Genomic DNA, 23,557 nt, shown 5'->3' on the forward strand with positions numbered 1-23,557 from the left:
CACCATGTGGTCACCTCTGGGGCAGGTGGGAATCGAACTCATGCGGAAGTGGCTTTAGCTTCTCAGTGCTGTGCCTTAACCCGCTGCACCACCAGGGAGGGCCCATCATGGATACATTTTATATGAATTCTGATTTGTCTGCACATTATCTTTCACAAGATTATCAAGGAAGACAGAAAAGTTAAGGACCACCAGCCAATAGTAAAGTTCTTGTGGAGAAACCCCAGTTCTGGATCCTTCTCCTGGCTGTGTCCTTTAAGCACCTCATTCTGTATCTGGCAGGGACTGCGCACATGTGTTATGCCTGTAGGACATTTCATCTTGGTTTCTGCTATGACACCATGACTTCCTGCAACCTCAAGTACCAACAGTCCTGTGCCATCGAGAACATTTACATTCTTACTAAGAAAGGTAAATGGGGATTACCTCCTTCACCTTCTGTCCTTAGAGACAGTGGTATTCTTTTACCCTTAGAGTGTGTGGGTGAGAGGGGTGGGTAAAGATCGGACATGGCAAGGGTAAACTTTTCCATAAGACCATAGTGAGCTTGTGGTCCCTTATCAGTTAAGGAATAAAATCTGCCTTTTGGGCCAGTTGGGCCTAGAGAATAGTTAGTGAGGACCTGAAGAGAGGTTACTCATGGGAATATTGAGGGGAAACAGAGTCATGACACTTGTATTCCTCTATCTCCCTCCCCAGGGAGGAGTATGTATTTTTATTCAAGGCTGTCATGTATGTTCAACTGTGAGGACATCAACTTTCTATCTTTTGGCAAGAAGATTGAGCTTATCTGTTGCAAACACAATGACTATTGCAACATCCCTGAGGGAAGTTAGTTCTACATCTCTCCTGGATTTGGGGGTCATCCTTCAACTCACATTCTTTTTAGCTCTTCCCCCCAAACCTGTATTTGTTTTCTGCTTCTAACTCCTGATAGAAATGAGAAAGCTGACTGTTATTGCAAAGAGCAGTGTCACAAGGCGAAACGGGAGGATAGCTGAGTCTCGTTAATGGCAGAGCACGGGAGTGAACTTTTGAAAATTCTTAATGCTCACAGGTGGGTTGGGCTTCCTTATGATGGATAGATAGGATTGGATTTAGAAATCATTACTTATCTCCTATATGGAAATGCAAAGTCTTAGAACAAAACAACTCTAACCTTATACTGAGACTTGTGACTATATGTTATCCTCATTGACACCCACTTCTCTGGATTGGGATTCTCTTCAGAGGAACCCTGGCACCCAAGGCAACTTTCTCTTGGCCTATGACAGGAGTTGAAGAGGGTCAACTCCTATTTCCCCCTGGTTGTTCTCTGGAAGAACACTTGGGGGAATCTCAGTTCAGAAAAAAATGGGACAGGCTTAAGGATAAAGCATACAGGAAAATTTTAAGAGCATTCCAGTTGGTGGAAACTAAGTTGAAAGAAAATTTGGAATGGGTGGAATGGGCTTGAATTATCATGGCCTTGGTGACCAGGTATTTAGGCAGCGCATGACTGAACTGGGCCTGGTGGCCTTGTACAAAGAGGGCCGGTCAGTAGCTTCTCAGAATTGGCCTAGGGTGGGTGATAGGGAGAGTGTCGATTAAAAAAAGTAGGTGACATGCTGGACTATGGTGATGGCACACAGGTGATGGGAAGCCCACAGGGTTTACAACTGAAATGGAAAAAGGCACGAAATGATGTAAAAACAAACTATTATGTTAAAATTAAAAAAAATAGTACAAGATCAGATCTATTGATACATAGTCTTTGCAGCTCAGAAACAAAATAAAAGCATGGGTTGGAAGTGAAAAAAAAAAAAAAAAGTAGGTGACATGGTAGTTGAAGCTAATAGAATGTATGGAGATACCAGGAGGTGATATGCTGGTTACCGAATATCTTAGATAAGATCAAGGTACAACAAAGCAGAAAGTGTGAGAAAGCGGAAAGTCACAGTGGGGAAAAGAGAAGCAAGCAGACACTGGGTAAAACAGAGCACCACTGATGTGGAACTGTAAGCAAGATGGAGCGCTGTCCTGGAATATGGAATAACCCTAGCATTTTTCTCTTTGTGAGGCCTACTGTGCTTCTTGGCCAGGATTTCTATGAAGTATTTTTCCCTTTATTATGCTATGTGAAATGCATACAATAAACCAGTTACCCCTCTTCTTATGCTGTGTGAAATGCATACAATAAACCAGTCACCCCTCTTCTTGGCTTGGTGTATTCTGTCTCCTCTGTGTGAGAATATAATCCTGTCTCAGGAGTCCTAGTCATGATGGAGAAAGGCACAAAGACAACTAGTTCAAAATAGACAAGCAGATTAGCAAAGCCAATGGAATGAGGCTATCTTGAGGTAGGGTGAAAGGTAGTTTTATTGCTAGCTGGATGTGGGCTCACCCACGCATAGAATCATGGAGATAGTAAAGTGAGTCTAGGGCCTTCCTGGTGGCCTAATAGTTAAGTCTTAGCACCATCACTACCACTGCCTGAGTTCAAGCCCCGGCCAGGGAGCTGACCCGCATAGGGTGCAGCAGACCTCTCCTGTCTCCCTTGCTGTTCCCCTCAACAGTGTGTTTCAGTAGGTCTGTCTGCCTGTTCTGCTCCCCACTCTATTTATGGTGATTCCTCTCACCCTCTCACCCCCATACCTCTGGACTACACCCCAGTTCTTCTCTGAAAAAAAAAAAAAATAGTGAGTCTAGGGGGAAATAAAAAGAGAGATCAGTGTTTTTCCTTGGGGCTCAAAAGACTTGGCCTGCCAATCCTCTGTGATCAGTGCTTCTGCCTCAAGGATGCAGTGAATGTTTGTTGTGACAAACCTGAACTTGTTACAGCTCCAAGTGGTGGCCCTTGTCCAGGTCTGAGCTCCTATTGCAGGGCAAACTAGTTTCAGAATGTCTGGACTTTGCCACATGAGTCACTGTCTTCACTCCTTGAAGCCCTGGGCCCTTTTTCCCATTTCATAATGGGAAATAAATCAGGGCATAAATCCTTGTTTTGTTCCAAGGGCTCCAGAATTTATATTCAAGTAGCTTTTTTGCCCCATCTGTCCAATGCACATGTGATTGCTCTAACAGCCTGAGAAAAACCCAGCAGCATAAGAAGGAATTTCCTGAAACAGCTCGAAGGAGAGGCTTCAAGGCAAATCCCTCTCTCCTGGATCTTAGTCTAAGGTCCAGACAAATCCTCAGGAGAGGGGGTCATGAAGACATCTTTTGGAGGAAGCCTGGTGAAGAAGTCATTGTTGTGATTCTTTGTCAGATGATTACCCTCTTTTTTAACGAAGTTAAAAGAGTTAAACTCCGCTATGGTGGTGGCACAGGGGTGATTTGGTGATGGGAAACCCGTGGGAATTACAATTGAGATGAAAAAAAAAATGTGCAAAATGATGTAAAAATAAACTTTTTAATTAAAAAAAAAAAGAGTTAAACTCCGAACTGGGCCTGTGGTAGGAGCAGAGCAAGTGACAAGTAGTGATTGGGAATCCATATCTGATCCCAAATCCACATTCCACACCCGCCTCACCTATCAGACACCTCCCTGACCACCTCACTGAGAGGACACGGACCAGTTCTCCCTCTGCCTTTGCACTGTGGCACAATTCTAGTTCAGTCCTGCTTCTTAGGTGTAGAAGAAAGAGTCTGGCCTATGTCGCTTCTATGCCCAAGTCTGACCATTCAGTCTGCAAGGCCTTACTCCAAGGTTGTGGATGGCTAGAAAATTAGGAGTGTTAAAGGAAGCTGACTGGGGTGGGGATGGATGGAGGTGCTGAGCATGAGTCAAAACTTTCACTCCATTGTCATCTGACCCAGGCCTGCAGGCAGCACTGGGGTCTGATCCAGTGTGCTAAGGGGATCTAGAGTGTGAGGCAGGTCTCAATATCAGGAGAACTAGCTGACCCGTTCCCCACTTCCCCTTACAGGCCTAGGAGTGGGGCAGGCTAGGTGGGAGGGAGAAGAAACTGTTGTGGAAAAGAAACTGCTGTCAGCCCTCCTCTCTCCTGCCCACATCAAGCTCTGACAGAGCCCAAGTCTCAGTCTGTCCCTGACTCACCTGGGACCAGGGACTCCACTCTCAGGTCTCCCCCCTGCTGTGTGGGGCTAGAAGTAGTGCTTGCTTGAGGTGAGGGGCTGAAGAGGGTCTTGCTGAATGCAGGCAGTGCTCCTTGGGGAAGTTTTGTTAGTATTTTGATTCTCTCTGCAGCCTGTGCCTGTCACTGTCCCCCTGCAGGGTTAATGCAAACCCAACTTTGGGCTGACTGCAAAGAGCCCATTTGGTCTCAATCCATTGCCTTCCCCTCCCTCTGTGGGGATGGAGGCAGGTGCAGCTGGTGCCCTTGGCATGACAGGAGCAGAACAGGGCAGAACAGCATGTCCCACCTAGTGTACCCACACCCCCACCCATCCAGGAAAGAACAACAAGGGGTGGGAAGGCCTTGGGTAGGAGCCAGGGGTGGATGGGAGACAGCACGGCTCTGGGTCCCAGGAGCAGGCTGGCAGAGCTGGAGGCTCAGACACAGGGAAGAGCTGGCTGGCCTGCATGTCCTTCTGTGGGAGGAGAGGTGGCCCCTGGAGCCCGAGGTCTGCCTGTGACCCCCACTAAGACCCCGGGAGGAGGGGTATTGACAGACTAAGTGGAATCTTCTGGCTGAGTCTACGAGACAGGCTCCACATCAGCGTTTAGGAAGGGCTTAACTGGGGAGCAGCTCCCGATTCTGCCCCATTCTGGGCCTCACATGCCAGGGGGAACGGTGAGGTACAAAGACAGGGTGCAGATTTCACAACAGAAAATCAGAATATGGGGCCCTCCCTGGTGGCACAGGGGGTTGGAGTGCTGGACTACGGAGCTAAGCCGAGCAGTGGTGGCTTCAGTGTGAGTTTGATCGCTGGCCCCGGAGGTGACCCACATGGCGCAGCAGACCTCTCCTGACCCACCCGCTGCTCCCTTCAGTCGATCTGTTCTGCTCCCCACTCTGTCTCTGGTGAATGCTCTCGCCTCACCCCTGCACTCTGGCTTGTACCCCAGCTCTGTATGCACAAATAAATAAATCTTTGAAAATAAGAAAATCAAAATATCACATACATCAACTACAAATATTTGACATAAATGTTAAAATTAGATTGTAAAAGTATTATTATTGAAGATAAGGATTTTTCTCAGGTGTGGGGGCACAAAGGGAATTTCATTTATTTCTTAATAAGTGGGATATACTTCTAAAGTTTCTGTACTACTAGTCTGAGAAAATGTTCAAAATTGTCTGGAAAGACTATAGGAGGAAGACTCAGGCTGCACAGAGCCTGCACTCCCGCCCACAGTGTGATCCAGTTGTCCAGGTCCCAGTGCAGAGCGACTCCCCAGGAAGAATAAGACCTTTGCTTGGGGGCATAAAGTTGGTACTCTTAGCTCAGACCCACTGGGACTTACACCCAAGGATGGCTGCCTCTGTCTTACTTGTCCCAAATGTGAGGCTCAGGAAGGCGATCCCCATGGGAATGACATCCCAGACTGCAGCCTGTAAATCCTGGGGCCCCTGGTGTGTCGGTGAAAGCTTGATCATGAACACAGCCCTGCCAGTCAAAGGGATTCCTTGTCTCTTTTTAAATGGACACAGACTTTCCTCCCCACTCCCTCTTTGTCAGCATCTGATGTCTTACTTTTGTCTTTTTCTGGAATAGGCAACATTCTTCTTTAATGATGTCAGGAAGGGTACGGGAAGGGCTGGGAGGCTCCTGCGTGGCCTCTCTGGAGGGGTCCGTGGGAAGCCTCCCAGTCAGGCCATCGCACTCAGGTGAGAGAGGTCAGGTGAGTCATTGGATTGGGGAAGGCTGGCAAGCCCCATGTCCCCTTTACTCAGAGTCTGATCACTTATCTTAGAGCAGAGGTTCACCTTGACTTTCTGGAAGGCCCTTGAGCTAATAATGGTCTTCTAAGAGGTTGTCAACAGCAACTGCCACCCAAAAATATACAACAGACTGGGGGCCACCCTAGAGCCCCTGCCTGGGACAGCTTTTCTGATTTATGCATACAGAACTGGGGTACAGCCACAGGGACGGAGCAGTGAGCAGAACAGGCAGACTGACAAAGTACACTGCTGAGGGGAGCAGTGGGCAGGTCAGGAGACCTGCACCATGTGGGTCCCCTTCCTGGCAGGGAATCGAACTCATGATGAAGCGGCTGCGACTAGCTTCCTAACGCTGAGCTTCAACCCATTGCGTCACTAGGGAGGGCCTGGCTTCTCTGACTGTAACAAGGAGACCATGCGTGGAGTGAGAAGACACTGGCTCACTGAACAAGGAGCAACGACCAAACAAATAGGCGAGTATTTTGCTACCTGGGGAAAGATGCTTCAGTACTAAGAACCACACACCTTCAACGATAGGATGACATCAGGTTTTTCTAACCATAGTGGCGAGTGGAATTTAAAGAAAACAAGTGTTATTTGCTTGTCATCAAGTAGGTCTTAATGTCTGTTCCCTCCCTTTGCCACTGTCCCTATCGGAATTCTATCAAGTCCTAACAACTATACCAGATACACCTCTGCTAGTCCTTGTTTCCACCCATGAGGTCACAGAGGTTCAGAGAGGCTCGGCAACTTTTATTTTAAGCCACACAGCAGGTAGGTAGCACACTGGTGCTGATCCCAGAGATAATGTGAACCTGGCTATGGGAATGAGGCCACTCACATAAATGGGTCCCACCTCCTCTGTCCCCAAGACAGGGGGAGCTGCCATTAGCACTGCCTGTCTTCTTCATTTTTAAATTGTTTTAAAGATTTAATTATTTATGCATACAAGAACTAGGGTACAGGCCAAAGGTGTGGGGGGTTGGGGGGGAGTGAGAGAAGTCACCAGAGACAGTGTGGGGAGCAGAACAGGCAGACTGACAAAGTACACTGCTGAGGGGAGCAGGGGCAGGTCAGGAGAGGTCTGCTGTGCCACGTGGGTCAGCCCCCTGGCCAGGGATCGAACTCGAGATGAGTGGCTGAGGATAGCTTCATAGTGCTATGCCTCAAACCCTTGCACTGCCAGGGAGACCCAGCACTCCAGACACACAGTCTTCTGTGCAGTAACTTGTACTTGCAAGGTGTAGGCCAGGAATCTCACCCTGCTTGCTTGGAATTGGAAGCTATCTGGATGAGGCACAATTGCCTTGAAGCTGAACCATCCCAGTCATGCCATTCATACAAAATTTGTGGCTTTCTGATATGTGCAAAGCATCCTTCCAGGTGCTGAGAAAGCAGATGACATAGCACATGAAACTCGTGCATTCTCCGCACAGCACACGAAACTCCGGCATTTCACACTTGGGAGGAGCAAAGTAAAATAATATGCATAAGGAAAAACTGTAAAATGACAAATGGGTTAAGTTTTCTGGAGAAACTCAAACAAAACAGGAACATGGAAGTGCAGTAAGGAAGTTTGTCTATATGTACACACACTCACAGTGAAGAAAGTAAGGTCAGTTCAGAAAACTGATGGAGAATTCACTTCCTGCTTCTCTGCTTCTCCATGCACCTTCTGGTAACTGATCCAAACACATCGTCTCCGCCTTTTCCCCCTGACCCAATGTGTGTCCCACTGCAATTATTGATGGTCTTTGTTGCCCTTGAAAAAAATGAATGCATCATCTTTCCCTGCTCACACTTTATTTCTGGGCTGTCCCCTCCACCCTCAGGCAGGACACTAAGCTGGGCCATGAGACCATAGCTGGGCAGTGCCGGAGGTCCTGGTGACTTGCCATGTGAAGGATGGAGTACCTCTCTGGATCTTGCTCAGCAAGTGTCCAAGATGGTTGTGGCACCAAAAAGAAAGCTCAGTTGTGACAGGGGGTCCCCAGGAAAAATGGAAGTTCCAGGTTCCTTGCCCCCTAGCCCCGGAGGAGGGTGGAGCTGAGCAGAGAAGAGAAGGAATCTGAAGAGGAAGGAAGCAGGATGGAGAGCCAGAAGGATACCTGAGGAAGCCACATGGAGCAGAGAGACAGGTGAGTTTCTTGGCCGTGGACTGATTGAAACAGATGTGGGTGAGAGGCCTGTAGGGAGGTTTCTACGGCAGTGTTTATATTAATTTTGATTTTGCTCTTTTCCTCTCAGACTTGTCTGGCCCTGTCTGACCCTTTTCTATGGGTCCTGGTGCTTTAGGCTTGTGGCAGCTTTCAGGCCTTGCTTTGAGCCAATCTCTTTTGGGTTGCCTTTTGCCCATGAGGGGATGGGTCACTTCAGGTGTTTGATTTAGAAATTATATTCTTTATCTTCTGTGTTGTATTCTCACTGTATTAAAGTTCCTTTCCATTAAAGCTCTTATGTCTCGTCTTGATGCAACAGATGGCAGAAGCTATTTAGAGCAGACAGGTTTGGGGGTTCATGGTGCCCCTCTCTCCCTGTCCTGTAACATAATGACAGGTCATCAGTTCTGTTATGTGCAAAAGGACATGATATAGACGTGAAGGTCACCTTGTTCTGTGTGGACCAACGAACAGCAGTTCATTGGAATCGACATCAATAAAGAGGTCTCAGGGAGATACACCCTGCAGCTGCTGAATGAGTTTCTTTTGAGAAGGTCTAATAAAAGAAATGGGTGGGCTGAGCCCTGAGTAGCTGGAGGGATGTGGACACAGACAGGATGTACCCTCTCTGGGAACACGGTAGAGAGGAATCAAGTGGTTTGATCTGAGATTTATGATGCTGTGATTCTAGTGGGGTGCCTGAGGGCAGGTGATGGGAATAAATAAAGCTGGAAGCTGACACTGGAAGCTTCTCAGGAATGGACCCCAGGACATCCCAGGTGTTTCTGCTGGGTGTATTTACAGTGCTCTTGATGAACGAAGGTAAGGCCTGGTGAGGGAGGCCTTGATGGGTAGGGAGAGGTTGCGGGAAGAAAGAGAGGGACTTCTAAACTTGACTCTTGGGACTCTTGTGCAAGGATTAAGGAGAATTTTTCTTCTCTTCCCAGGAGACAGAGTCCTGACAATGAAAAGTATGGTATAGTTGTTGCAAGTTCATGGCTAAATGACGCCACAATGACAAGGGACATCCATGCCGACTTTACACCTTGCCCGTGTCCTCCCTGGCTGTAGCCACTCTCTCCTCTCACTGCTCCAGTTTCTGTTTCCTGTCTCTGGCCCTGGCTGGTGGGGGGCTGGTGGTCTCTCAAGGAGGGTGTCTTTGACCCCTGGAGAGTTCTAACTGTCACCCACTCTGACAAAAGCTGGGAAGGATGTGCACTTCCTCCTTGTGAGGCTTATACCAAACAGCATAAATGTTTACAGGTAGGGACAGGCTTGTGAAGCAGAATCACTTTCCCTCAAATTTTGCTCTCCAACTTTCTTTCTTTAGTAGCGCGGTTTTGCAAAGTATGTGACTACTTTGATGGATACCAGTGCATTACCCCGATGAAACATTGCTGGAAGTTTAATGTACTAAGTTATAACAGGAGTTGTACAACAGATCACTTTTATTTTAGTGATCGTCTCACAGGTAAGTGGAGTTAGCGAGAGACATTAAATATTATCAAATGCCCCCACCATCTCAGGAGTCAAGTTGTGGAGGGAAGTGGGAGCGTGAGAGAGTGGGGAAAGCAGGATTCTCTTCCATGCAGAACCAGGTGGAGGTGCAACTGTTGTGTGATCAGATCTAGAGTCAGAGGTGAAATGTAGACACAGCCTCAGGGTTCATGCTAGTCTGCAGAAAACCAGTGGGGTTTTGTAGGGAAGCCATTGCTAGAAGGAAGGTGAGATTAAGCATTTATTTATTATTTATTTACTTAGGACTTTATCTGTATCGCTATACAAAACTATCTTGTGATCCTTGTGATGCGGGAATGACACAGATATTCCATGATCTTCTGAAAGAAACGCATTGCTGCAATAATAAAGACTTTTGTAATCTTCCTGAAAGAAACCCTGATATTCAAAGAAAATATAGAGAAAGAGTCCCAGGTGATGATGAAGAAGAAAATGAAGATAGAGTTATACTGACATGATTACAGATGAATACCATTAAAATAATTAAGATCCTTAAACGATTTTCTTCCAATTATCTTTGCCCATCTTATACCCGTCGACAATATCATTTTTCCATTTCTCAAACCAAGACCCTACCTTCTTTCTCCATTCCATTAGATCTATCTATGAAATTTATCAGTCCTGTGTCAGTGGTTCCTTTACTGAACATGTAGACAACAAAAAAACTAATTCTACCTTCTGATTAAATTCCTCACCTTTGTTCTCTATACCACCTGCTCTTTAGTCCTGATGCTAAACTTGGGCTAATGTCAGAGTTCTAAGTTTCTGGTAAAGGCAATAAAGTCTGGTCAAGGTTATGAGCAAAGGTTAGGAGAAAGAAAATTGAACAGATAGGTACAAAAAAGAAGAAATCCTTGGGTGGAAGGTAGAAGAGTATTTGGCAGGGCTAGAGAGGGCTTGTATTAAACATTGGACTGCAGAAAGTCATGTGAACTAGAAGACTCTAACTCGTGGGGTCCAAGACAGGAGAGTCTTAGTGTCTGCCACCACTTACTAGGCAGCTGCTCCTGTTCACAGGGCTACTGTGCTTCTATTCATCTTACCTTGTTCTCATGGCCAACACAGATTAGATCAGAAGGGGCCCTTGGCTGAGTGTTTGCCATTCATTCTGTCTTCAGGTATGTGAGTCACTCTACCACCCAAACTCAAATATATTTCACTGTAAATATCTCAACATCGTCTTGGGTTCAGCACACTCATTGGTAGGAAACTGGTGTCTTTCATCTACAGGCACCTACCTCACTACTGAACAATGTCAAGGAGAGCACCTACCTCACTACTGAACAATGTCAAGGAGAGAGAAGAGTTTCAGATCTTTTCTGTATTTTCCTACCCAAAAATAATATTCTATGAAATGACAAAAATTAATCCCTAAATTGTTTTTCACTGGCTTAGATTGATAAATTATTTTTGACATGTTAATTTTCCTGTGTTAGAATTTGCAGACCATTACATTTAATTTTTAGCTTTGTGATTATATAAACCTATATAATATCATCCCAGGTTTGGTCACTTCCCTCTGGGCACCCAGACTTCTGAACGCTTATTTGTTGTTACCATATTATGTTTGCATAAATAGATATACTATTCTAATATGTGGTTTAATTTTTAAATAGTTGCATGATGTGCATATTGGCATTTTCCCCAAGTTACATAATGTTTGATAAATATTTTACTTTAGCATGTTCAGAAGTAAAAAACTAGGATAGATTTTCCTATTCAGGGTTGGATAATTAGTTTATTTGGGTAGAATGAAAATATTAGATATTACAACAATTCATGGGGGAATTACTGAGATGTAAGTTACCTCTTTCTAAAGTGTCTCCTTTTATATTTTTACTGTGCCTTGCCGTACTTGTTAGGACCTGTAGCATGATGGTAGTACAAGTGGTAGAAGTCTTTGTAGCAGACCTAAGTAAAAACAGTCAACCTTTCATTATATATACAGGAAGACCACTGTGTGTGAGACAGAGGTGGAGTGGGGGGAGGGGCACGTTTGGTCACGGGACAGCTCTCCACAGAGGCTGCTGTTGAGATGAGCAGTGCTCAGAATCACCTGGCTTCCTCAGATCCAACATAGCTCAGTTTCCTCCATGCTTCGGACATGGAAAAATGTGTGCGGTGTCATCTCTTTGGAAACACCCTGCAGGTCTTCCTACCCCAGTTTGTTAGGGAAGCGGGGTACAAGTATAGATAATTCTCTTCTTATCTTCTGACCCTTAACCCTAAAGAGAATCTCACTCTAGGAGTGAGAAAATCATTCTTCCTGGTTCTGGTGTAAATTCCTTTCTATGGTCTACCCTTCTCTTCACTCTGAGTATAGCATTCATGAGCAACATTCAAGAAGACTTGAATCATCTCTTTTCACTATGCCCATCACTCCCCAGGAGGCCAGGATTATATGCTTTAATTGGAGTGTGATAAGAAAAACAATGCAGAGAGAAATAAGTAATAAAAACATGAAAATATCCTGCCACAGAAGGAAGGGAAAAGAATTGATTTATCTCCCATTTCTGAAGCAACTTAAGTACACACAAAAAGCACTTGATTTTGTGACAACCTGCAGGATGTGCTGATTTTGTTCTCAAAGTGTTTTCCAGCCTCCAATTCCCTCACCTACCCCCACATTCCGTCCCTTCTTCCCTCCATGTTCAAGATTAAGGACCTAACAAGGAGTGGACTTTTCTCTTACCCAATCAGAAGGTAGAGCCATGGGTCTGTGGCCCAAGATGTGTTTTTAAGAGAAACCATTGTGAAGAGGTTAAGACAACAACTCTCAGGGATTGAAACTACACAAAGACCCACCATATTTAGAGGTGTTCATTACACCGGTCATAGCCCCTGCAGCACCGGAAATTCACCAAATAGTTGCTCCACTTTATGTGGTTCACATTAGCGCACTTTATCTTGCAACCCATGACGGTTAACCAGGGAGCACCATCTGCTGCAGAAGCAAGGAGAAACACATCAGCCAAGAAACTTCTTTCTATTCCTTCTCAACAAGGAAAAGCAACCTTGTGTGGTTCAAGACTCTGTTCTTCAAATATGAAGAACTGGAAGATGTTGCAAGCTGGGGGCTTCCCAAAAGAAAGACAATGTCAACATACTTTGCAAAAATTATTGGGAGAGGGTTGGGGAGTGGGGAGAAAGTGATTACAGCAAAGCAAGGAATACAAAAGTTGGAGTTTCCATTGAAAATCTTAACACTGGTTTATGTAGGGTTATAGGTGCCAAAGGGTGACTTAGTGCGAAGGGTAGGCAAACAGAAATCATGAGGTTTGGCCTTACCCATCAAGGGCCATTAAGACAGCATCAATTGCTGATACTGATCTTCTGTTTGCTGTCTGCCAATTCCAGGTAAGTAAAATGAGGGAGTTTATTAAACAATCAAGAGCAGGCACCTGAGTCTGGGAGCAACCTCCAGATAGCTCTGGGAAGGTTGCCCCAATCCCGAGCTTCTCAGGGAGACGAACATACATTACTCAAAAGCTTCAGTAGGTAAAGAGAACTTGAGTAGGGTCTGATAAATATATCTGATGTTATCCATACATTGAGGAAAATAAAGAGGGTAGTTAAAATCCACCTGATTGAGAGCCTGATCTTCCGGGCACCCGCCATTTTAGCAACATCCTAAACCTTGATGTCTGTGTGTTTGAAATGACTGGCTTGCCTAGAGGCAGTTCTCTTGTGCACACAGCTTCTTAAGCTTGCACTTAGTTGAGACCAGAGAGAAGGGTCTCAACTTCAACCCTCTTAATGTTGATTTTAGTTAGCACTTCTGCTTCCACAGTTTAAAACCACCCACAGGGAAGTCTAGACAGGGACAGACAAGGAGCTGCTGCTGCTGTCTCCACTTAGCCACTGACCACGGTCCCTTCCTCTAGGCCTTAATGCAGTCTCCTTTGTTTTCTTCAAGCTTCTCAAAATACTGGCTCCAGCAATACACCCTTAGGCCTTAGTGAACACCTCCACCAGCTTTCATTGTGGCATTTGATGGGGCAAGTGTCAGTCACCCCAGGACTGCCTATAGTAAGGTCAGATGTCTCCTTTTGATTTTTATTTCATGTATTTATTTTAATTTTAAAAGTCATTGGTTCAGGGCCCTACCTGTTGGTGCAATGGATTAAAGTGCAGTACTATGAAGCTATCCACAGCCACTGCAGCACAAGTTCAATCCCAGGCCAGGGAGGTGACTCACAAGGCGCCACAGACCTCCCCTGTCTCGCCCACTGTTCCCCTCAGCAGTGTACTTTGTTGATGTGCCTGTTCTGCTCCCCACTCTGTGTCTGGTGAAACCTTTCACTTCTCGCACATCAGGCCTATAGCGCAGTTCTTGTATGCATAAATAAATAAATCTTTAAAAAAATCTTTAAAGATTTATTTATTCATAAAGGGCTGGGGTACAAGCCAGAGATGTGGAGGGTGAGAAGATTCACCAGAGACAGAGTGGGGAGCAGAACAGGCAGATCCACGAAGTACACTGCTGAGGGGAGCAGCGGGCGGGTCAGGAGAGGTCTGCCACGCCATGTGGTCACCTCCGGGGCAGACGGGAATTAAACTCATGCGGAAGTGGCTTTAGCTTCTTAGTGCAGTGCTTTAACCCGCTGCGCCACCAGGGAGGGCCCCCATAAATAAATCTTTTTAAAAATGATTGTGTTACCATTGGTTTACAATACTGTGTAAATTTGGGGAATCTGCATCACAGGTCTGCATAAACATGTGTCTGTGTCAAGGTCCCTCCTTCTCACTGTGGCTGGTCCACCTCTGTCTGCCTCCGCTGCCCTCTGCCGTCCCCAGCCCACAACTTACTAGTGAAAATCTTCAGAGTTGCACAAACCTCATGCTCTGCTGCTAAGCATAGTCCTCTGCCTCGCAAACACTTCTGTCCTGGAAACTGGAAGTGACACATCCGACACTTAATGAGTTCTGTTATGGGGCCAGAGAAGAGAGAAAGAGAAGTGAGAGCAGATTTCTCATGGCTGGGTGAGGGGTCCCCATCCCTTTGGCTTACAGCCAGCTTGACGTCCCCCGCCTTTGTCAGAGAGCAGGCGAGCACACACCTCTGTGAAAATAGATCACACACCAGAGTTCGTGGTCTCTGAAGTGCCAGCCTGAGACATGTCCAAGGGAAAGAAGCTGGAGGGCTAGGAAACCGAGGAACGGCCCCAAGAACAACCAGGTCCTTTAGTACTTACTAGAAACATGCGCTCCTTTAATCCGTAGTGTCTGGGCTGTGCTGACCAAGGAAAAGAAAAGAAATCTGCAATGTTGTCTTGAGATCGAGTCCCGCCCAGAGCCACAGCCTAGAGCCACCGCCGGCCTTGTAAAGACTGCAGGTCCTTCCGGTGCTCCTAACGGGGGCCCCTCCAGGTCCTGTATGTCCCCCCACAAATCCTAGTCACCCATCTCAGCATCTTTGCACCTCTTCCCTTCTTTCAGATTGTTTCATTTCTCTCGTGTCTCTCAGACTTCCTTACCACCCCTAGGATGCATGCAGCGTAGCTCATCGGAGGATAAATGCCCCACCACCCTTTTTTCCCTGGCCTTCTTCCCTTCTTTTCTTCTCTCTCTCTTTTTAAAAAGATTTATTTATAGGCACTCCCTGTGGCGCAGTGGGTTAAAGCAGAGCACTAAGAAGCTAAAGCCACTTCAGCATGAGTTCGATCCCCACCCTGGAGGTGACCCACATGGCGCAGCAGACCTCTCCTGACCCGCCCGCTGCTCCCCTCTGCAGTGTACTTCATTGATCTGCCTGTCCTGCTCCCCACTCTGTCTCTGGTGAATCCCCTCACTGCCCCTGCATGTCTGGCTGTACCCCAGATCTGTATGCATAAATAAATACTTTTTTAAAATTTATTTATGCATATGGAGTTGGGGTCCAGGTGAGAGGTGCATGGGCTGTGAAAGGACTCACCAAAAACAGAGTGGGGAGCAGAACAGGCAGGTCAACAAAGTACATTGCCCAGGGGAGCAGCAGGCGAGACAAGAGAGGTCTGCCGTGCCACGTGGGTCACCTCCAGGGGCAGGGATTGAACTTGCACTGGAGCAGCTGTGGCTCACTTGCAGTGCTTTAACCTGTTGCGCCACCAGGGAGGTCTCTTCCCTTCCTTTCAATTGTCTCTATGTGCTCTCTCACCTAGGCATGCCGGAAAGTAACACTGGTGGGGAGCCGCTGAGATACAAGAAGGTGCTGCCTTTGGAGTTGGCTCGTGGTGCTGTGATACAAACATTCCTTCTCTCCCTTTTCCTTGTTCTTTATTACCCTCATTCCCAGCCTTGTCAACTGCTGCTCAAGCTATTTTGCCAAACTTAAAATTCACTCCCACTCAGACCCATCATGTGGGAAGAGGTTGCAGAACCTGGAAATTTGAGGTCTCTCCCTGTGCTCCTGTTAACCCACAGCATCCACCCGGCCCCCATCCACATCCTCCTTCCCCCCTCTCCTCCGTCCTCTCCCTCCTTGGCCACACCCCTGATCTATTTTTGCTCACCTGAATGATCTCTCTTCAAAAATGCCCCAGATAGTACTGTTGGAAAAGAAGATACACTCTTTGCAATCCCCACTTCACAGCTTCTAGGAAAATCATCATGATTTCTCTATAACCCACTTCTTTCCAGCTGGCAGGGGAGGGCAGGAGACTTAGGCAAAGGACAAGGGACCTGATGTGTTGTGGGTGGTAGTGTGGTGTTGGCGTGACAACCTCTGTTACCCCAGGCTTCCCACAGGAGGACCTCTGTTGTGGGAAGCCTGCCACACACCAGGACCCGGCACACACCTGCTGGCCCCAGAGACTCACCTCCAAAGCAGCAGAACAGGATGGGGAGTCCCAGGAGGGGAGACCTGTTCATTTTGGAAGGAGACAGGACTCAGAAAAGCAGAGGCAGTCAGGTGCCTATTTATACCTCCAGGCTGGGCTTCCCCAGCAAGGGCCAGGGGAGGGGACACTGAGGAAGTCCTTTAAAGGACATCTGCTCGAGGGACATCTGTGACCTATTATTTCTCCTTTACAAAAATCAGGGGAGTGGAGAGAGAGGCTGGGCAGGTAAAGTCTGAGCCTGATTTATTCCAATCCCACCACCCCACCACCTAGGATTTTGTTGTCATATCCTGTGGTCTTCTATGACCCCCTGGGAAAGAAGGAGGGAGGAATAGGGAGGAAGGTCTGGGGGGGGGTTGGATTCAGAGTCATCCACACCCAGGCACTCATTACAGCTGAAAGGAAGTGTGAGTGGTGTGAGTGCAGGTGGCCAGAATGTAGAAAGGACGAAAGAAAGTTGAGCACAGAAACTTGAAGTGCTTCCCTTTCAGGACAAGGGGAAGAGAAGTGGAATAAGGCTCAGCAACTTTGATCCTGTCAAGCTTCCACTGCATCATATTGGAAAGACACAAACCCTGAAAGTAGAAGATGAGGACTGGGGAGAAAACTGCTCCTCTCTGAGAAAGGCTAGACCATGTGGGGAGTGGTATGACCATACCTCTCCTGGGAGCAGGGAAGCTGGTCCTTCCCACCTGATGTCAGGCCAGATGGATGGGGCCCAGGAGGGGGAGAGTTTGACTCCACCCTGAGAGTGAGTAGGTGGGTGCTTAATGATGCTGTTCTGTATACGATTAGGTGTTGAGATTACAGGCTAAGATTTTCATCTGCATCACCAAAGCTATGCACATCAATAAAAATGCTTCTTAAAAAGAAATATACTCTTCCATCAGATATCATTTTTATTTGTTTTAATTTATTTTTATTTTCTTATAGGTCTCATTATTTTTATTTTTTTTAAAGATTTATTTACTTATGCATACCAGAACTGGGGTACAGATAGTGGTGCAGGGTTGGGGGTTGAGAGGACTCACCAGAGAAACAATGGAGAACAGAGCAGGCAGATTGACTGAAACACACTGCTGAGGGGAGCAGTGGGCAGAACAGGAAAGGTTTGCTGCACCATGTGGGTCACCTCCCTGGCCGGGGGTTGAACTCGTGCTACAGTGGCTGCAGATACATACACAGTGCTGCTATTTAACTGGTTGTGCCACCAGGGAGGGCCAGTTCTCATTATTTTTAAAAGAAACATATCTACTCTCAACAGGGAATATTCCAAATGTCCGAGAACTCATTGATAATCAAGATAACCACACAGGGTGACCTTTTTGAATAGGTTGATGGGGATGGTGGTCAGGAACAGGATTTGAGGAAAAGGAGCTCAGTTTGGGCAGATCCCCCATACGATGACAGGGATCCACAAAATGAAGCCCCTCAGGCACCTGGGTTTTCCCCAATACCTATAGGGTTTATACCAGTGAACAGCAGGAAGAGAACAGTTTCTTCTAGATCAGTGTTTAAAGGCAGATCCACACAGCCTGTCTCTTTTTCTTCAGAAAAGTAAACAGCACAGCTCTAGATGGCAGGAACTAGATAAAACCAGAGTCTACCATCTTCAGGGATGTGAAAGAGCAGATTTGCAGACAAGAAAGAACCTGAAAGAAGAGTCTCGGGGGGGTTTGGTGTGTAGTCTCTTCTGTAAGATTTATCACTCCCCTGGGGTTTTTGGGGAGTCTCTCTTAGAATTACAATCCCTAGACAGTTGCTCCGCAGAGCACTGAAGTGACCAGGGACCTAGGTCTAGGATTCAAGGATGAAGAAGTCACCGGAAGTCTCTCCATTGTTCCTCTTACATCGTTTACAACAAAAATATGTTTCCTGTAATTTCAATATACTTCATGAAAAAACGAGTTGTCACCCAGGACAACTCTTTCTAAAGGCAACCTCAGCTAAGGACAAATGTCTACTTCCCATAGAAAACTGCCCAGTTCTTGAAGGCCATGTCAGAGAACTCTGAGCAAGTTGCCTGCTCACTCAAGGGCCACACAGCCCTCAATTACTGAGTGCGTCATTTCAGCTATAAAAACAGTCTTTGGTGGCCCTCCCTGGTGGCACAGCAGGTTAAAGCACAGCACTAAGAAGCTAAAGCCACTTCTGCATGAGTTCAATCCCCGCCTGCCCCGGAGGTGACCCACATGGCGCAGCAGACCTCTCCTGACCTGCCCACTGCTCCCCTCAGCAGTGTACTTCGTCCATCTGCCTGTTCTGCTCCCCACTCTGTCTCTGGTGAATCTTCTCACCCTCCGCATCTCTGGCCTGTACCCCAGTTCTGTATGCATAAATAAATAAATCTTTTTATAAAAATGAAGACTTAATAACTTAGCCTTCCTAAGTCTTAAAAGATACCACTATTTCTCTTTTTTCTGATGAAAAAAATTAAGGTAAGAGGGATGAAAGGATACACATGTTTCAGCAACTAGCACTAGAGAATCCAGATTTTTATCAAACTAGATAAACATGCAGCGTGTTTTCCTAACTTGATGTTATGATGGCCAGCTGTGGAAAGACAATAGCTGGCACCAATAAACCAGAGATTACAAGGCTTTATTATGATTTTTTTAAAACTCCTGAAGTATGACATGATTGGCAGTAAAATTCTATAACTGATAAATGGTCGTAGGTAGTTAATTGGAAAAATCCCCAAAAGATGCCGCGGACAGTGGGAGTCTTGGAAGAAGTTGGATCTGTGGCTCCCTGAAGAAGCCTGGGGGTCTGGGATCTGTCAGGGGGGCCAGGCCCTCTCTGGTCAGCTCCCTCTGCAGACAGACCCATTCCACTTATGCCCTAGACTTCAACTGAGGAGAACCTCTCTCACTTCCCTGTCGAAATGCCAATTGTCTCTTGTACCCTTCCCCTTCTCTCCCTTGTAGAGAAGTCAGCTTCAGGGGTTTGCATAAATGCTCTGTCTGTTCCTCCTGTGTGACCCACACCCTGGTGTAAATAAAATCAGTCTTCTCTTCAGTTCTTCCTCTCTCACTTCATATTACATCAGGGGCTGAGTATGTACTTATAATATCACTACTGTTCCCACCTCTGTCCCTACCACTGCTGAATTTGTCACCGCTTGAGTGTAGTTCACCCACAGCCGTATTTTCCTCTCACTATCTTAGTCTTTGCTGAATTAAATCCACTGAAACAGAGTCACGTGAGCATTCTCTTGAAGGGAAAGCTTTGCCTTTGTCCCTTTTGAGTCCAGCTGGGCTGCGGCCACAGAGCTGCTAGGAGGAATGGAGGAAGATCCAGAGCTACAGAGAGAGAGATGGCTTTAACGACTCAGGGGAAGACCCAGGGGAAGGCATAGAAGGATAAAAACGCAGCAGGGAGTGTTGTATACCTAGCATCAAGAAGAAGAAACCTGGAGCCTCCCTGGTGGTGCAGCGGGTTAGAACGCAGCACTGCAAGCCAGCCGCAGCTGCTTTAGTGCTAGTTCGATCCCCAGTCCCAGAGGTGACTCACATGGCGCAACAGACCTCTCCTGACCCGCCCGCTGCTCCCCTCAGCAGTGCACTTTGACAATTTGCCTGTTCTGGCCCCACTCTGTCTCTGGTGACTCCTCTCACCACCTCTGCACCTCTGGCCTGTACCCCAGTTCTGTATGCATAAATAAATAAAAACATTTAAAAAAAAGAAGAAGAAGAAGAGGTCCAAGAGAAGTGTGGACCCTGGTCATGACCCAAGTACCAGAAGTCAGCAGAGACCACTGTTCCCAAAGGGGGCAGTAATGTGTGTGGAGGGGCTGCCATTCCAGACGTGGGGGAGGTGAGAGGTGGGTGCAGGAGGTGGACTTGGGTCAGTACCTGACAGGCGTGTAACCCTGATAAGTTTGGGACCAGACCAAGCCTGGGATCCAGCCCACGGGGTGAGGAGGCACAGGACATGTTCTTCTTGGGGCCTTGGTCTGAGAAAGTTTCTGATCATTCAAGTCTAAATGAGCAGCAGATGGGTGGTGAAAAGCCTATTCAGGTGAATAAAGGGAACAAAGCGCACTGGAACAAGGCAACACTGTCCTTCTGGCCCCATTCAGAGGTGGGCACGGGAGGACTAAGGACAGCGGAGCACTTGATGCATCTAGACCTACTCCAGGAAAGGAAGAGCTATGAGGAGTGCAAACACTAACACAGGAAAGTGCTGAAATACAAGAGGAGAAAGAGGACACAGCCCCTCTTCAAGTCTCAGAAATCTCCAAGGAAAGATGCTTAGACGTAATAGAAGAATGTGAGATTCTTGGAAGAACCTGAGATTCCACACGGACCCTCCTCTTCATCCCGGAAAAGTTCCTCCCCCAAAGGGAAGTCCGCCGCTGAGCACTGAGTCCACTCAAGTCCTCGGGGGTCCATAATTTCAAAACTGATGAAATAGCCAACATTTTAGTGTCCCAGGTGTAATGGGGCCTGAGTCAAACCATTGCTATTTTTCTGGGTTTCAATTCTCAAATTCCTGTTTGGTTTTCACTATTTGCTAGTAGTTTGCCAGCCTGTCTTCTGTCCCAGCTCCTACTACTCAGCGCCATCTCCTGGCTTCATGGGGTCTCGGGTCAGGAGCCTCTTTTTAGTACTTCCCCCTTCCCAGGATAAATAAGCTTATTATTAAATTCACGCAAAATGCAAAAAGGACAAAGCCATAATGTGCACACTTTCTAAACACCAGCCTGGTTTTGCAACTGCCATGGAAGAGCTCCCCTCTCCTTATCTTCTTCTCAGAGGGTACCCCCAAAGGAGCCTTCTCACAAAGGGGCTGCCTCCCCCGTGGTGAGCTGCTTCTCACCTTAACAAAGCAAATAAAGCTAGGCTTGGGGCTAAACAGAGTTAGGCATGAATCCCAAGTCTGCCACATACTAGAAGTGATGCTCGTGTAAGGCATTGAGTCAGTACAGCTCAGCTTGCTCTCCCCTCTTAAGATGGGGCTATGAGTGAAGTTATGGCCTCTACACATACATAAAAACTCCAGTCCAGCTCCTTACACATAACACATACTCAATGTGAGGAGCTGTCTTATTATCATTATCTAACAAAGAGACCCAGATGCTACAGAACTGGACCCTCCATCATCAGAGTCATTCCTCTGGGCTAACGATCATGGCCCTTCACTCTTGGGTTTCTAATGTGAAGCTCCTGAAGTGGTGAGGTCATCACTCAATGTGTTCTCAATAAATCAGAATACCCTCTGTGGCATGTGGTATCAACAACACCTTGGTATGAATTAGCTGATCAATTGCTTTCTTAGCCATGGCAAAGTTTAGGGATATAACACTAATTTCTGGTGTCCACAGGAGCCCTAAAGAGTTAAAAATAAATAAATAAAATGATGTAAAAATAATCTATTATATTATTTTTTAAATAAGAAATAAATAAAGTTCCTTTCTGAGGTGACCCTGATGTATGTCAAAATCACTAAGCTATTGTGTTTAAGCACACTCCTTGACAAAGACAGTTAGAAAAAACCTCAGCCTCATATTTCTGGAAAGAGTCTCACTGAGTCATTGCTCCCCTGGGACAAAGAGGGTCACTTCTTTCTACTCATCTTCTCTCTGCTTCTCAGTAGGTGAGTGTGGGGTCAGGTAAAGGACACAAAACCATTAATTCAAAAGGAAATCATACACCCATGTTTATTGCAGCACTATTTACAAAAGTTAAGCTAGAGAAACCGCCTATGTGGTCTAAAACAGATGATCAGATCAAGAAGATGTGGTGTATATACACAATGGAATATTACTCAGCCATCAAAAAGATAGACTCGTGCCATTCGCAGCAATATGGATGGAACTAGAAGAGAAATAAGCCAGAAGAAAAAAAGAAGAGTATCAGACAGTCTCACTTATAGGAGAAATATAGGGGAACGGAGCAAGGAGCCAGAAAAAAAAAAAGACAAAACTAGCAGGCAAATTATAAATTAGAGACATAAAGCAAGGGAGGGCAAGGGGCCAAAACAGGGGAGAGAAGAGCACAAGGGACTGTGGTGACTGTTCATGAGTGATTTGGTGGTGGAATTTTATGGAGACTACACCTGAGGGGAGAAATCAAGCAGACAAAAATGAACAATGACATGTATGCATGTGTGTGGATGTGTGTGTATAAAAGAGTGGGGTCAGGTTGTGTAAAAGTAACTTTCAGGCAAAGTTTAAGGTTCAGGAGAGTGTGTGAGAGCACAGGGATCTCTGGCTTCTCAGTCCCTTCAAATCACACCTTCTCAGACCTGTTGCCTCGTCCCTATCATGACCAGCACGTCCCCGTCCTCACAGATGAGTAGCTGGAACAAATGAGGTAATGCATTTAAATTCCCTACTGTTATAAATCGGCTCTTGCACTGTCTGTCCTAAGCCTTGTTCCAGACCATGGAACCCAGGGGTTTCATTCCATGAACTCCATGCTTCTTTAGCCACTGTCTTTAGGCATTATTTCCAGAACGTTCAATTCTCCCCCCAAGAAACAGAGCTCTCACAAAAATCACCAACTCCTAGAGTTTAGGGGAATCAGAGTGAGCCGAGTTCACAGGGTGTAAGCATCACACAAGGAATGTCAAATAAGCAGAGAAAATGTGGGATCTGAAGCTGGCGCCCATCTCTGCTACACTTGGATCTCCTGCCTTCCCTGGGGTGATGTTACTTCTATTCTGTCTTCCTTTGAGAGGAAGGTTAACTCTTTCCTAAGCAAATGTCTTGGTCCAGGCCCTGCATTTGGCTGTGGAAATGGGAGAGGAGCAGAACACCCACTCTCCAAGAGGCAGGGCCAATCCAGTCAAGTAATGAATGAAGTCATTCATTTAAGTACATAAACTGCCCCTTTCCAACCCAAGATGCAGCTTGGCGAGGGAAGGAGCCACAGCTTCATCTCCGGTCCCCATCCTCTCTCGTTCACCACTTGTGAGTTCTTCTTGGAACTTGATTGTCAACCTTGTTCTTTCTATGAACTGGCTTCTGTTCCTCTTGCTTCCAGGAGCCTTCCTGATGCTGGGTTTGTCTTCCTCAGAGGGTGAGTCTGATAGGGAGGCGGAGGGAACAGGGTGAGGGTCAGGAAGTGATGTTCTAGAATGTCTTGATCAGGAAAACAAAAGCTGCAAGAACAGTGCTTACTGCTCCAGGTCCCAGAGCCCTCGGCTGCTGCGAATTCTCTTCCCCACATAGACCTGCTGTTGCTGCTCAGCCCAGCAGTCTGCCAAGCTCTAACTCCAGGAATGGCGT

The 23,557-nt window shown here is 46.6% G+C and overlaps 2 protein-coding genes across 2 annotated transcripts; one reads left to right on the forward strand and one right to left on the reverse strand.

Annotated features, from left to right (window-relative positions):
* The first annotated feature begins 293 nt into the window (after positions 1 to 293).
* PATE2 (prostate and testis expressed 2) lies at positions 294 to 836 on the forward strand. Its single transcript, XM_004688778.1, has 2 exons — positions 294 to 411; positions 700 to 836. The coding sequence occupies exons 1-2, from the start codon at positions 294 to 296 to the stop codon at positions 834 to 836; spliced, it is 255 nt and encodes an 84-aa protein (XP_004688835.1).
* An 11,479-nt stretch (positions 837 to 12,315) lies between these two features.
* Positions 12,316 to 20,717, reverse strand: PATE1 (prostate and testis expressed 1). Its single transcript, XM_012729389.1, has 5 exons — positions 20,633 to 20,717; positions 20,178 to 20,304; positions 19,526 to 19,625; positions 14,315 to 14,537; positions 12,316 to 12,449 (listed from the first exon to the last, which is right to left on the reverse strand). Exons 1-5 carry the CDS (start codon positions 20,715 to 20,717, stop codon positions 12,316 to 12,318), a joined length of 669 nt encoding a protein of 222 aa, XP_012584843.1.
* Positions 20,718 to 23,557: the final 2,840 nt, after the last annotated feature.

This window comes from Condylura cristata, unplaced genomic scaffold, assembly GCF_000260355.1.
Source record: "Condylura cristata isolate star-nosed mole 26May11 unplaced genomic scaffold, ConCri1.0 scaffold00025, whole genome shotgun sequence".
Classification (NCBI taxonomy): Eukaryota; Metazoa; Chordata; class Mammalia; order Eulipotyphla; family Talpidae; genus Condylura; species Condylura cristata.